Below are 16,032 nucleotides of genomic sequence, written 5' to 3' on the forward strand. Positions count from 1 at the left end.
TTTTCCTCGATCCACTGATGCTTCCAGACTTGCTGAGTTTTCCAGCATTTTCTGTTTTGATTTCAGATTTCTAGCATCTGCAATCTTTTGCTTTAACTTGACTGTCTCAGTCTAAATCCCTGTTTTATGTTTTAAGCAAATCAATCAACATGCAAAGTACCTGACCGCATAGTATAGAGCTGGATTCACATCTTGTAGCATTGTATTTGATCATTTATCCCACACTGGCTGAGGTTAACATGAAAGACTCTCCTTTTCAACCTCTATCCTTGCCTTAGGCTTGGTAACCCTCAAGCTAAGTCACTGCCAGTGATCTGTTTCTAATGAGTCATCTGTGACTATTGTGACTTTATATGTTTGATAATTGTTGACTGAGAATAATGTACAGTGCAAAGACTGCACGAAGCAATATATAAGAAGAACAGGCAGACAACTAGCAATCTGCATCCACAAACACCAGATAGCCACCAAACGCCACAACCAGCTGTCCCTAGTAGCCACACACATAGATGATAAGGACCACAAATTTGACTGGGACAACACAACGATCATAGGACAAGCTAAACAGAGTACAGCCAGAGAATTGTCAGAAGCATGCAGCTCATCTACGCACTCCATCAACAAGCATATAGATCTAGACCCAATACATCAGCCTCTACAACGAGCAACTGGAACTGGCAACAAGAAGCAGCAGGAAAGGAACCAAATACATGTCAGAAGAGACAGTACTGCAGCGCCTTCACAGGAGGCTCCAAAGCACTGAAGATGTCACCTAGACAGGAGACGAAATGTCTGCAAATCAATCTCCCAGCTCGGCGAACATATCCACAACGACAACAGTGCAGTTTGATTGATTCCAGTCTGGATATGGTTTGATAGGACATTGTCAAGTTAATGGGACAATAGTTTCCTTTTTTTCTGCCCCTTCCTCTTGAATAGATAGTATATATTTACTACTTTTAACCTTGATACAACTTTTCCTGAATCCAGGGAATTTTGGAAAAGTAACACCAAAGCATTCAGAACCTCATGAAGTCCATCTGGGCTCAGAGAGTTGTTAGCTTGCAGCTCCATTGCGTCCCAGTGATTATAATTTTACCAAGTTCTTCTTTACCCCCACCTCCTGATTTGCAGCTATAACTGAAGTGTTTTTATGTGTCCTCTACAATGAACAGAAGTACAATATTTGTTTATTTCACCTACCATTTCCTTATCATCTACCAGTTACCTCCTATTCACACTCCCTAAGAGTATCAACATTCACTTTACTTAATCTTTTCCCTTTTAAATATCCATAGAAAATTTTGCTATCCATTTTTTGGCACTCTGAGCTAGCTTCTCTCATTAATTTCTTACCAAGCCTGGCATCCTTCTCTGCCATTATTTATAATCTGGCCAATCATCTGGCCTGCCACTCATCTTTGGGCACTTAAACATTTTGTCCTTAAGTTTGTTGACTTTTGCAAATTCTTTAGTTAATCACAGATTGTGGGTCCTTTCTTTAGAGGTTTTATTTTAAATAGGAGTATACTTACTGTAAGGATTCTGAAATATACTCTTAAATGTCTAACACTGTCTCTATTGATCTATCCCAAAGTCCAGTAGGTCTGTTCTTTTCAACTAGCTCAGCTTTCCTGCCCACATCGTGGCCCTTATTTAAGTTTAAAATACTAGCCTTAGACCCAATCTTCTCTCTTTTACATTGGATATAAAATTCAATCTTATTTTTGCCACTGCTGCCTCGAGGTGCTTTTCTGAAGCCATTAATTAATCCTATCACATTACACAACACCGGGTCTACTACAACCTGTTCTCTGGTTGGTCGCAGAACTTGCCGCTCTATCTCAAATGCATTATGTCAATTCCTCATTCAGACTAATATTGCAATCTTATTTTCCAGTTAATCTGTAGATTAAAATCACCCATTGTTATCGCTGTTTCTTCATCACAAGCATCCAATACTTATTCTTGAATATTTCATCCTACATTGTGCGGTCTGTAAGGGGCCTTTAGACCATCACCACTAGTGACTCATTTCCCTACTATTCCTCAGTGACTAGTGACTATTCCCCTCCCACCACCTACCATACCGATTCTATATACTGATGTCCTCATTGAAATATATAAACATCTGAACTAGGAGCAGCAATGAGAAGTAGGCAATTCAGCCCTTCGAGCCTGGTCCACCATTCAATATGATCATGGCAGCTTCCCTAATCAATGCCTTTATTTCTGCTATCTCTCCCTGGTCCATGATTCTTTTAGTCATCTCAAACTATTGCGCCAATACCATTCTTGACTCGCAGTTCTACCACTCCATTTTTTCCTACTTTCCTACTATAAATACGTGAAATAGGAGCAAAAGTAAACCATTTGACTCCCTTAAGCCTGCTGTGCCATTCAGTAAGTTCAAGGATGATCTGCTTGCTTGAAATTCCACATTTCCATCTACCCCTAATAACCTTTGAGTCCACTGTCCAACAAAACTCTACCTACATCTCAGAGTCATGACAGACAGCCTATAGAAACAACACCAACCAACATGTAATAATCCCATTTACCTGCTTTGGCAAATAGGATTAAGGAGAATCCAAAGGGTTGTTACAAATACATGAAGGACAAAAGCGTAACTAGGAGAGAATAGGCCCCCTCAAAGATCAGCAAGGCAGCCTTTGTGTGGAGCCGCAGAAAATGAGGGTGATACTAAACAAGTATTTACCTGTGGAAAAGGACATGGAAGATATAGAATGTAGGGAAATAGATGGTGACATCTTGAAAAAAATCCATTTTACAGAGGAGGAAGTGCTAGATTTGATCAGATGGGCCAATGGGCTGAGAAGTGGCAGATGGAGTTGAACTCAGATAAATGTGAGGTGCTGCATTTTGGGAAAGCAAATCTTAGCAGGATTTATACACTTAATGGTAAGGTCCTAGGGAGTGTTGCTGAACAAAGAGACCTTAGAGTGCAGGTTCATAGCTCCTTGAAAGTGGAGTCGCAAGTAGATAGGATAGTGAAGAAGGAATTTGGTATGCTTTCCTTTATTGGTCAGAGTATTGAGTACAGAAATTGGGAGTCATGTTGTGGCTGTACAGGACATTGATTAGGCCACTGTTGGAATATTGCATGCAATTCTGGTCTCCTTCCTATCAGAAAGATGTTGTGAAACTTGAAAGGGTTCAGAAAAGATTTACAGTGATGTTGTCAGGGTTGGAGGATTTGAGCTAAAGGGAGAGGGTGAACAGGCTACGATTCTTTTCTCTGGAGTGTCGGAGGCTGAGGGGTGACCTTATAGAGGTTTACAAAATTGTGAGGGGCATGGATAGGATAAGTAGACAAAGTCTTTTCCCAGAGGTCGGGGAGTCCAGAACTAGAGGGCATAGGTTTAGGGCGAGAGGGGAAAGATATAAAAGAGACCTAAGGGGCAACATTTTCACGCAGAAGGGGGTACGTGTATGGAATGAGCTGCCAGAGGAAGTGGTGGAGGCTGATACAATTGCAACATTTAAGAGGCATTTGGATGGGTATATGAATGGGAAAGGTTTGGAAGGATATGGGCTGGGTGCTAGCAGGTGGGTCTAGATTGGGTTAGGATATCTGGTCGGCATGGACGGGTTAGACTGAAGGGTCTGTTTCCATGCTGTACATCTCTATGGCTCTATTTGGTCTACTGTGTACTCGTCCAGATGCTTCGTAAGCATGGTGAAAGTATCTGCCTCCACCACCACCCTCTGAAGCAGCACACTCCATATTTCTACCACCTTCAGGGTGAAAAAGTTTTTTTCCTCAGATTTCCTCTTGCACCTCACCTTAAACTTATCCTCTTTGGTCTTATACACATATATATGTGGGGAAGAGATTCTCATGATATACTCTGTCTATATCTCTCATAATTTCAATCTCAAACAGATTCCTCCTCAGCCTCTTCTGCTCCAAAGAAAACAAACACAGCCAATCCAGTCTCTCCTCATATCTGAGACTCTTCATTCCAGGCAACATCCTGGTGAATCTCCTTTGCACCCTCTCCATTGCAATCACATCGTTATGATAGTATGGCAGCTAGAACCATACACAATATTTCACGTGTGTCCTAATCAATGTTTTATAAAAGTTGAAACAAGACTTCCTTGCTTCTATATTCTAAGCCTTGGCAAATTAATTCATTTGAATTATGGATTCAACATGGAAAGCCTGGATGACACAGTTACTACGCAAAATCTATGGGCCTCACTTGCCAACAACCTATCTCAAGAATACGCAGAGGACACAGGAGAACATTGGAGTGTGCTAAATCAATAACACCCCCCAGATAACAGGTCCAGAAACCCTCAGGACTGATTCGATGAGAATTACATGGAAATTGGACAACCCATTTCCAAGAACAGGACAGCTTTCTGTGACTGGCAGAATGACAACAGCTGAAAGACCCACAGAAAGATCAATGCCAAATGCGAAAGTGGATGTTCAGAAGAGGGTAAAGGAGCTCAAAAACAAATGGTGCATTGATAAGGCCTTGGGAATCCAAGAGCTGGCAAATGATGATGACTGATGACACAGAGGTTTCTTCAGTGCCATTAAGACAGTAAATGGCCCACATGACTGTGGTCTAAACCTTTTGCACTCTAAAGACAGACAAAAAGTGCTAAAGGACGGCAAGGTTATAAACAGTTGCTGGATACAGCATTTCCAAGAACTCTTCAACCATATTGCCAATATTAACTTGGAAATCATCAACCAAATTGCCCCCTGGTTATGTTGTACAGTGGAGTTGCCCCTACCCTCTGTGCAAAGGGTTCAGGTTCAAGTCCCACCTGCCCTGGAAGTGTGTCGTAATGTGTCCCTACACAGTGTTCAAAAATTATTATTACAAAGGCAACTCAACCAGCACAAGCGGGAATTATTTACAGCAGAGGTGTCAGCTCTATGGCAAGCAATAAACAGTCCCCACCGAAACCTTCCATTCTCTCTGTTATTTGTCACGAGTAAACTTGGAGGTTCTCCAACAAGAAAGAAAACTTAATAAAATGAGGAGTGTTAGATATAAGGTGATGAAAGATTTTGATAGATTATGACTGCATTTTCTGGCAAGTGGATTGATAGATTTGAAACAATTGGCAACGGTTTTTGATGGAGACTAATTAGGATTAAGAACTTCCTACCTGAAAAAGATAATGGGAGCTGATCCACTAAACAATAAATTAAAAGGGAGCTGTACAGGTATTTGAGGTTGAACAACTTAGGGCGTCACGGTGGCACAGTGGTTAGCACTGCTGCCTCACAGCGCCTGAGACCCGGGTTCAATTCCCGACTCAGGTGACTGACTGTGTGGAGTTTGCACTTTCTCCCCGTGTCTGCGTGGGTTTCCTCCGGGTGCTCCGGTTTCCTCCCACAATCCAAAGATGTGCGGGTAAGGTGAATTGGCCATGCTAAATTGCCCGTAGTGTTAGGTAAGGGGTAAATGTAGGGGTATGGGTGGGTTGCGCTTCGGCGGGTCGGTGTGGACTTGTTGGGCCGAAGGGCCTGTTTCCACACTGTAAGTAATCTAATCTAACTTATACGGTAATGGATTAAAAAGCATGGCCGAGAGACTAAGAAGAACTCTTCGTTGAAACAGTCAGCAGAAGCCCAATGCAATTTAATATGAGCTCCTTAAGGGTGCTCCATCACTGAATAAGATCATGTCTGATCTGACAAGGGCCTCAACTCCACTTTCCTGCCTACCCCCAACAACCAATGACTCACTATGACTATAGTGGGAAATTTATCTAATTGTGCCTTAAAAATATCCAATGACCCAACCCCACCCCACCCTTCTCTCAGAAACAGAGAAAAATATTTACCTCACTCTGTCTCCAACAGATAACTGCTCAATCTGTGCAATCTTTCTTCATAGGATAAATAACACCCTCCCCCCAATCTTGCATCCTAGGTATCAATTAAGTGAACCTGCTCTGAACCGCTTCTAATGCATTTACATCATTTCTTAAATCAAAAGACCACAAGTGCACACAGGATTGTAACTGTAGCATCATCAATACTCTGTAAAACTGCCGCAAAACATTGCTACTTTTGTATTCCATTCCCCCTGCAATAAACAGCAACATTCCATTTGCCATCCTAATCATCCTACATGCTAGCTTTTTGAGATTCATGCACCTGGACATTCTGATTCCTCAGGGTTCTGTAACCTCTCACCATTTAAACAACATGCTGCTTATCTCTCCTTGTTGCTAAAGTGGGCGAGTTCACATTTTACTACATTATGCTTCAGCTATTCCCTTCCAAATGTTACTATTACTATTGACTCTGCTTCTAGCAACCTTTAGGTAGCGCAGTCCAGAGCATTATAATTCACTGTGTAAGAGTCCCCTCAGTTCCCCTTCAGTTCTTTTTCCAATTGATAGTCGTTAACCAATGATCACTTTGTTAAACGTCTTCGTATAAAACAAACTGTTACTCGGCAGACTTGCTTAAAAACACGGAATCTGTGCACATAACTCAGGCAGAAGTGACCAGCCGAGTCTTAAAAGATATCCAAAATCATGTTGACCCTGAGTTTGTTCGGATTCCCTTTAATGCCTTTCTCATTAACCCTGACCATTGATCTTCCCTTCGTAATCCCATCTCAAATTTATTCCCTTTCTTCAAGTATTCAACTATCATTACCTCTTTCCTCCAACCATCTACAACACCTTCACCCTTGCTGATAATTTCCAGCAGCCTTTTCTTTCACCTGAACGTGCTGTCACCTGCCAGGTCCACACACTTAACTCCATGTGTAAATCTCCCAAACATCTCTACAACCCTTCCCCTTACTGAAATAGTTAAAGCAAAGTCACAAACAACATCCTCCATGAGTTGTGAGCATGGTCCTTATCATTTCTTATCCTGCATGACTTCACTTCAGTTTTTAATCACAGTTTCTCCCAAAAGATTGGATTTAAATCTTTTCATAGTTCATGGTGACAGCATGTCTACAAAAAAAGTGTGTATTTATATAATATCATGAATTAGGAAAAATGTCCCAAAGTACTTCAGAAAAAGGTAACACTGAGCCAAAGAAGGAAACATTAGGACATCTGACCAAAACCTTAACAAAACATGTTGGTTTTAGGAATGTCTTAAGTGAATCTGTGAGAGGTTTGTGGGGGGGGATTTGCAGACCTCAGGTTGTAGTTAAATGAAAGCATGGCTGTCAATGTTGGGGTGAAGTAAATTGGCCCTTTTTGAAGAAACACTGAGTTTTCATAGACCTGTCATGTTGGAGAAGGACACCAAGTTAGGAAGGGTGCAAAGCCATGGAAAATTATGAGAATCTTCAAATGGAGGAATGTTGGGACCAAGTACCAAGGCCTCTGTCCCATATTTTACAAGACCTATTTACATCAACGTTCTCCTGACCAGCTTCCACACACCTTACCATTCATGAACTTATTCAGCATTCTAAAGTACTTAGTCCCATTACCTGATCAACTTGTTCTTACCAATCTTCATTCATTCTGTACTAATTTCAGACGCCTTGTCCTCAACTACAAGTCTCTCCTTGGTCTTGCTCCTCCTTACCTCTGTAACCTCAGCTCTCTCTCTCAAAGGCGAAGTGGCAAAATAATTAAACTGGATAGGAGATGCAAAAGGAAAATATCCACTTTAAGTCAGAAAGTATGACAAATGACCAGCCACACACAAGGTGGGCTGGATGAAGACAGTTACACAGATAGAGTTTTGTGTACTAATGCACACAGCATAAGGGATACAAGTAGCAAATTAGAAGCACACGTTTATCTCAGAGAACACAATATTTCAGTTATTATGGAGGTAAGGCTACAGGTTATGATCAAGAGCTAAACATTCCAGACTGCCAGCTGTTTAGGAAGGATAACTAAATTGGGATAGGAAGGGTAGTGATACTGCCCAGAGCAGATAGTAGCCAATTTGTACAAAAAAAATCCCAGAAATAGCAATACAAAATATGCAGATAAACAATTTTTACCTTGTTATAGAATCATAGAGTCATAGAGATGTACAGCATGGAAACAGACCCTTTTGTCCAACCCATCCATGCTGACCTTATATCCCAACCCAATCTAGTCCCACCTGCCAGCACCCAACCCATATCCCTCCAAACCCTTGCTATTCATATACCAATCCACATGCCTTTTAAATACTGCAATTGTACCAGCCTCCATCACTTCTTCTGGCAGCTTATTCCATACACCATCCTCTGCGTAAAAAAGGTGCCCCTTAGGTTCCTTTTATCTTTCCCCTTTCACCCTAAACCTCTGTCCTTTAGTACTGGAGACCCCCATCCCAGCGAAGAGGCTTTGTATGTTCACCATATCCATGCCCCTCATGATTTTATAAACCTCCATAACGTCACCCCTCAGCCTCTGACCTCAAGGGAAAACAGCCCAAGCCTGTTCAGCCTCTCCCTGTAGCTCAAATCTTCCAACCTTGTAAATCTTTTCTGAACCCTTTCAAGTTTCACAACATCCTTCCAATAGGAAGACCAGAACTGCATGCAATATTCCAACAGTGGCCTAACCAATGTCTTGTACAGTTGTTTGAGGAGATGTATTGGACAGGGACAAATGCCTGGGATCTTTTATTGTCAAATGAGATGGTATATAGGAGCTTGCTCAGGAATGTCACTGGAATGGTGGCATCTCCAACAATGCCACACCTTCTCACTGCTTCACTGGAGTCTGGATAGTATGCTCATGTCTCTGGGGCAGAGCTTAACCCACAAACTTCTGACTCAGAGACAACAATGTTAAACACTGAGACACAGTCATCTCATAAGAATTCTTTGAATATATTCAGCAGAGTCTTCTAGAACAATATGTTTTAGAACCAAAAATGGAATTGGACATATTGAACTTAATGCTCAGAAACCACATGAAATTATTTAACCATTTCACACTAACAGCGCAGCTCATAATTAGTTACTGTAAAATCATAGACTTTGGTATTAAGTTTGAAAGTGCAAAAATTGAGCCATCAACCAAGGTGTTAAATTCAAGCAAGTGAACTAAATTGAAAGAAACTGTCTAAACTGGTAATGAGTAAACCCACAAATGATGGGAATATAAAATATTCAAGGAAATAATTGGTCTGAGATACAAAATGAACAGTCCGCAACCCTAAATGGCAAAGACTCCATATGTTAGGCAATCATTGTCAACAAACAAGCTAAGAGACAGTATCACAACAGAAGAAAAGGTTACGCAAGGAAGACATAAAGACACACAATAAAAAAGGAAGAGTGCCAATCCAGTGTACTGGGAGAGGTAGGAAAACCAAAGGAGTACAAAATAGTAAACAGTGGAAAAGAAGCACTGAAAGAAAATGGTATTTCAAATAGTGCCTTGGTTACTGACGTGAATGTCCATTTCTGGCAAATCCCCTTTTTTTGCTGGCAGGAGAAAGGGTTGTGGCTTGAGAGGCAAGCAGGAAACCAGAAACTGACAAAACCATCTGAAATAGAGTTGAAATTCAACCCACTTCCACTGTTCCTTGAACCTTACACATGGTACAGGCAACAAGAATTTATGGAAAAGTTACAAGCAAGGGGAATGTCATGTTGGCTCACTGGTTAGCACTGCTGCCTCACAGCGCCAGGGACCCAGTTCAATCACAGCCTTGGGCAACTGTCTGTGTGGAGTTTGCACATTCTCCCCATGTCTAAGTCGGTTTCCTCCCACAATCCAAAGATGTGCAAGTTAGGTGAATTGGCCATGCTAAATTGCCCATACTGTTCAGGGATGTGTAGGTTAGGTGCATCATTCAGGGGTAAATATAGGGGAATGGATCTGGGTGGGTTACTCTTCGGAGGGACTTGTTGGGCCAAAGGGCTTGCTTCCACACTGTAGGGATTCTACATATCTCGGGATGGGACCATTTGCCGCCGCCAATTAGCCACTGCCCTTTCACCGCCGAGGATGGTTCGCCACCACCCATTGGCCGCTGAGGAGGATTCGCCACCGCAAGTGTTTGTAACTCATTTTTATGTATAAACCAATAAAATCATATTTATTTCACCTTTTTTTAAAATCAGTATGTACTATGTTGTTGTATAAATAAAGGGCACTGAGAAGTGTGAAAAAACAGGGAGGAGGGAAAACAATCACTACATATATATATTTCCAGTGACGAATAGTCTCCAGAGGTTAAACAACCCCAGTGGAGAACCAGCAGTGGCTAATCGGCGGCGGTAAATGTGCCGTGACAAATCGTCACCAACCCTACATATCTTTGGATTCCATGTGAAGGTGAGGTGAGGTCTATTTGAGTGCGATGATATGAAGTTATTTAAATCCCCAGCCCTTTAAAAAACACTAAAAAGGGTACAACTTTCAGTGAGGGCAGTGATTGACAGCCATTTCTAGTTTGATGTAAAAAAAAGATCAGGCATCCATTCCCTCTGTTTCAACAGGGTTGTTGACACAGTTAATCCATCTCAAATTCTTGACTGATTTTGAAAAGTTTGAAAAACACTTATCTCAGTGGGATGGCTGAGTTCATCAGTTTGACTAATAATGTTAAGGATTATTAAAGGAGTGGCTATATTTGAGTTGATTAGACTAAATTATTGTTCGCTCATTTGAATGGGTTTCATGAATGAGTTTTTCTCAGTATCAACAAAGCATCATGTTCTTTTGGATTGCTACAAGTTTAATTTTACTCATCTCCACATGGTTCTTGAGGTCTACCCATATTGGAGAGTAAGGAAGTGCCTAAGGTGACAGCATGGAAGGGCTTGAAAGCAAGTACAAGTAATTTGGGGTTTGAGGAGATGTGGGGAGGGTCAGGACAGTGAGGGCTGAGGGCCTAACAATGTTTGATGAAACAAAACAGAAATTGCTGGAAAAGCTTAGCAGGTCTGGCAATGTCTGTGGAGTGAAATCAGAGTTAATGTTTCGGGCCCGGTGATCATTCCTCAGAATTGTCCCTCCGAGGCCGAATGTTCTGTACTCAGCAAAAGTCTCAGTTTTATCCCCCTGTGACCCCACATAAATGAATTGTGGACACAACATGATGTTGAACTCTTCTTCCGTCGCCTTTGCCTCAATTTCTCTGCTCAGTTCTGATTTCTCTCCACAGATGCTGCCAGGCCTGCTGAGCTTTTCTAGCAATTTCTGGTTTTGATTCTTAGTTCTTACAGTTTTTGTTTAACGTTTGAAGAAACTGGGTTAAAGTCTCAAGAGACAAGGACAGACCTTCCAACCAGCCTGCCTCATTGTTCATTCACCTGTGGGGTCTCCAATGAAGCTGGTGAGCCCAACTAGACCTCAAACCTGCTGAAAATGTGCTGAGTAGCCAGCTTTTGTGCCCCTCTTGTATCCTTATCTTGTTTTCAAAGTAATGCCCTTTTAAAGTGATCATGTGTGCCAAGTCAGGAAATGTCTTAACTGGACCTTCCCACTTCAAAGCAGAAATCTGGTCTTTAATATCAAATTCAATTGTTTTCTGGCAACTTTTTGTAATATCTCCATTACTGTCAGATTATTAAATATTTTTATGTGGTTACACACCATTAAACCCAATACAGCCAGATACTTTACTGATTATAAAGCATTGTTTCGAAACATTATTCTGAAATTATTCAAGGAGTTTAAATGCAAATTGATTTTGATCAAAATCCAATGCTCCTGCCAATGCAGCACTCCCATAATATTGCATTTCAGTCACAGTCTAAATGGTATGCTCTTGTCTCTGGTAAAGACCTTCAACTTGAAACTTGCTGACACAGTGGGTGAAGTATTACTCACTGAGTTCTAGCTAAGATCAAAAGAAATGTTTAAGGAGAGGAACTTAATGGATTTAATTTAAAAGCAAATGGTAATGGGAAAACAAACTGGATTCTTGACAAGTTAAGCTCTAGGACTGAATGGTTGTCACACTAAAATAATACGGCACAGATTTTTCAGAATTGACCAGTGTTTAAAACAATAATTTACAAAGAAAGATCGAATAAACCTGGATTTTGTTTCCTTGAGTTTGAAAGATTGAGGGTGATTGGTGAAGGAATTTGGTAGGGTCAATACACAGAGAATCTCTTTCACAGAGTGAGGGAATGTGTACAGGTTTGGTAGTACAGTCATAACGCTCCTGGTCTAGCAACCCAGAGGCCTGAGCACAAAGTCAGAGATACATGAGTTCAAATCCCACTATTACAGTTACTGAAATGAATTTGACTCGTTAAATAAAATAGGATCTTTTAAAAAAGAAGCTATTATCAGTAACAGTGAGCATGAAACAACTAGATCATCATAAAATCTATCTAGTTTATTTATGTACTTCTTGGGAGGGAAGTCTGCCATCCTTACCTGGTCTACAGGTGGGATGCTGGAAGAACACAGCAAGCGAGACAGCATCAGGAGGTGCAAAGTCAATGTTTCAGGTGTAAACCTACTTCAGGTCAGTGGGTGGAGCTGCAGATAAAGGGGAGGTGGGGGTAGGGTGGTGAAATGGGCGGTGACAGGGAGGTCCAGTCAGCCTCAGTGGAGCTGGCTGCGATGCTTGGTGAGCCATTCCCTGAGTTTACGTTCAGTCTCCCTGATGTAGAGAAGACCACATTGGGAGCATCTGATGCAGTAAACTAGGTTGGAAGAGAGGCAGGTGAACCTCTACCTCACCAGGAAGGACTGTTTGGGGCCTTGGATGGAGGTGAGGGGGGTGGGGGTGATGTACCAGCAAGTTTTGCATCTTTTCTGGGTTGCAAGGAAGGTACCTGGGGGTTCGGTGGTGGGGATGGCATGAAACAAGGATTGTTGGAGGGAACAGTCCCTGTGGAAGGCAAAAAGGGATGGGGAGTGGAAGATGTTCTTGGTGGTGGGGCCTATTTGGATTTGGGGGAAGCGTTTGAAGATGATGCGTTGGATACGGAGACTGGTGGGGTAGTTTTTGTCTCTAATCCTTACCTGGTCTGGCCAACATGTAACTCCCTACTCACAGCAATGTGGTTGACTCATAACCTTCCTCTGAAATGGCCTATGAAAGCACATAGGTGGTTCACAATCATTGTCTCTGGGATTAGGAACAATAAATATTCTCCAACGAGCTCTCAAACTATGCTCACATCAATAAACAAAAATCCAGAACAAGGGGCATGTTCTTAAAATTAGAGCTAGATCATGCAGGACTGAAACAAGCAAACACTTTCTCCACAAAAGGTACTGAGCACCAGCAATCCACTCCCCCAGGAGACTGTGGATGCTGGGTCAGTTGAATTGATCAGGACTGGAAGTATCAAGGGATTATGAATGGAGGGCAATTAAAAAGACCAGCTACATAAGGCTCAAGGGGTTGTGTTTATATTCAACTCCTCTTTATCATCTTTCACCCTCCTTCCCAGTTTCCACAGCACAGTGTTGGGCCTAGCATGTTCTCCTCCGTACTTCCTAACTCTCTGAAAACCTATCTGGTTTTGGTTGTGCTCACCTAAAATCATTTTTGGACTGCTCCCTGTCTTGTTACTTCTCATTTTGAATTGTGTTAAATGTGCCATAAAAAGTGCAGGTCACAGCCAATGAGTTCTTACTCCTGGCTGCCTTGTGGAGTGTAGCTAATCATTACAATCAGAACAAGTCATTAACTGGGTGAGTCAAATCCAGATTCTATTCCAGGGAATTCATGTGTTTATCCTGTGTGCTCATGCTATGCAAAAGAATGGTTGTGCCCAGGCCTGTTCTTATTTTCAATTCAGGTGACTGAATAATCTATTTTCCTCATGATATTTCTGTGCATTTTTGATTCTCAGCAATTTTTGATAGATCAGTGCTTATATTTGTTTGTTATTACTTTGGGGAGGCAGAGGCATATTGATAATGTTGCTGGATAGAGTTTCTGTCAACATGGGTTCAAATTATTGGGGTGGCTCAGTGGTTAGCACTGCTACCTCACAGCACCAGAGTCCCAGGTTCAATTTCAGCCTCGGGCAACTGTCTGTGTGGGTTTCCTCCCCCAGTCCAAAGATGTGCAGGCCAGGTGAATTGGCCATGCCAAATTATCCATACTGTTCGGTGCATTAGTTAGAGGAGAAATGGTCTGGGTAGGTTACTTTTCAAAGGGTCGCTGTGGACTGGTTGGATGAACGGTCTGTTCCACACTGTAGGGAATCTAATCTTGAAAAAAATCCATCATAGCAGAAGGAGAATTCAATAAAAATTAGGAAGAAAAAGCTTGCCTAATGATGACTACTGTCAATTGTCATGAAAAATCCATCTGGTTCACTAATGCTGTTTAAGAAATGAAATAATCCATCCTTAGCTGGTCTGGTTTGCATATCAATCCAGACCCACAGCAATGCCCAATGAGCGAATAAGGAATGGGTAATAAATGCTAGCAGTGCTCACATCCCATGAATGAAAAATTCGTCAGCAACATTTATTCTTAAATATTGGTATTTTCCTGTATTTTACCCAGGCATCGCCCTGCCTCTTACTGGGCCATTCAGAGGTCTCTGGCTGTGAATTTTGATTGGAGCTCCTTGCTTTCAGCTTGTTTACCCGAGGCTGCACTGACCTTGTTGCTTCAGTCAGTCAGAGACACTCACTGTCAACAATGAGGCAAGTCCCTGCTGGTGCCCACTAACGCTGTGCCTGTTTAAATCAGACTCCCGTGCCTCGTTCTCTCTTGTCTTTCTCTGGGAGGCTATTTTTATTTATATATATATATATATAGTTGGCTTTAATATCACCTTTTGCCCACCCGCCTAAGGAACTGTGTCCTAATCAATGGGTCCTTCAGTGATTTCTCCCCCTAACCTGTCACCTTTGTCAAAAAGAGCAGCTCCTTCTCCACTCACTTGGGGTTTACTCGCTAAGTCCTCTTTATTTCTCATCCGTCAGATGTTGATTTCCCCCCTGATCCTTTTCTATCTATTTATTTGCTGGAGATTCTGAGATGAATCAGGGGTTTAGCATCTCTCCCCGCTTCCCCTCCCCACCCCCAGCTTTTAAGCTGCTCCCTCCCGGTCAGACATTTCACATTTCCATGCTCAGCCCCTGGTTTTGTTGTCCTGCCCGGGGCGTCTCGTTACCTGCTTCGCTCCGGATGCTGATGTTGCCGTCTCGCTGCAGAATGACCGCCCTGGTCCCGCTCAGCCTGCCCGGGAAAGGCTGCGGGTCCCCGGGCCGCCGCTGCCGCTGGAGGCTGCTGCAGCACTGGTAGCACACCGCCCAAGCCTGCTCCTCGTTCAGGGGCTGGTTGTAAAGCTTCAGGATGTGTTCCAGGGACAGCTCCTGGGATTCCGGGTCGTGGGAGTCCGCCTGGGCGCCGCATTCCGGGGCCGGGCTCCCGGAGCATCGCTCTGCCATGATCCGCAGGCTCTGTGTGTCTGTCTGTCTCTCTCTCTCTCTGGATCCGAACACAACAGAGCTAACTCCACTACACCATCGGCAACGGGAATAAAGCCAGTACCGTCTTCTCTAGCCTCTGCATCATCATCATCATCATCATCGTGACAGTATTATCAACAGCAGTGCGGTCATAGTGCCAACTCCTCATACATAAACCGGCCTCTTCCAGCGGCTTCTGATTAAATCCAATCATATGACTCTATCTCTGCCTGGGAGCCAGAGTACACTCCTGCTGTGTGGTCCAAAAGCCCGCCTCCTTTGCTTGCTTGCATTTTCCGTGTTCATGTTTGCTTCTGTTTATTAATTCACAGGGATGTGGGCGCCTCTGGCTGGGTCAGCTTTTATTGCCCATTAGAAAAGTGGGGCTGAGTTCCCTTCTTAAATCACTGAAGTCCTTTTTGTGTTTGTTTTGACGTGGTTACACAGACAGTTCTAGGATTTTCGACCGGCCATACTAAAACTGAGGATGGTGAATGGTTTGGAGGTGTTGGTGTACCCCACGTATCTGTGTCTCTTGTCCTTCAAAGAGGTAGAGTTGACAGGTCTTCAAAGTGCCATCAAAAGCTTTGTGAATCGTTGCAGTACGCCCTTGTAAATGGTACATCTGATGCTGCTGAGTGGGGGGAAGGGAATGGATGTGGTGCCTATTAACCAGGCTGCTTTGTCCTGAATGGT

The 16,032-nt window shown here is 42.7% G+C and overlaps 1 protein-coding gene across 4 annotated transcripts in view; it reads right to left on the reverse strand.

Annotated features, from left to right (window-relative positions):
* LOC132815514 (protein spire homolog 1-like) overlaps positions 1 to 15,519 on the reverse strand; it is a 186,629-nt gene extending 171,110 nt beyond the window's left edge. For all 4 annotated transcript variants that reach the window (XM_060824500.1, XM_060824498.1, XM_060824499.1 and 1 more), the window contains exon 1: positions 15,039 to 15,519. In XM_060824500.1, the coding sequence (XP_060680483.1) occupies positions 15,039 to 15,315 (277 nt within the window). In that variant the 5' untranslated portion in view covers positions 15,316 to 15,519. The remainder of the gene's footprint in view (positions 1 to 15,038) is intronic.
* Positions 15,520 to 16,032: the final 513 nt, after the last annotated feature.

Source organism: Hemiscyllium ocellatum, chromosome 4 (genome assembly GCF_020745735.1).
Source record: "Hemiscyllium ocellatum isolate sHemOce1 chromosome 4, sHemOce1.pat.X.cur, whole genome shotgun sequence".
NCBI classification, from domain to species: Eukaryota; Metazoa; Chordata; class Chondrichthyes; order Orectolobiformes; family Hemiscylliidae; genus Hemiscyllium; species Hemiscyllium ocellatum.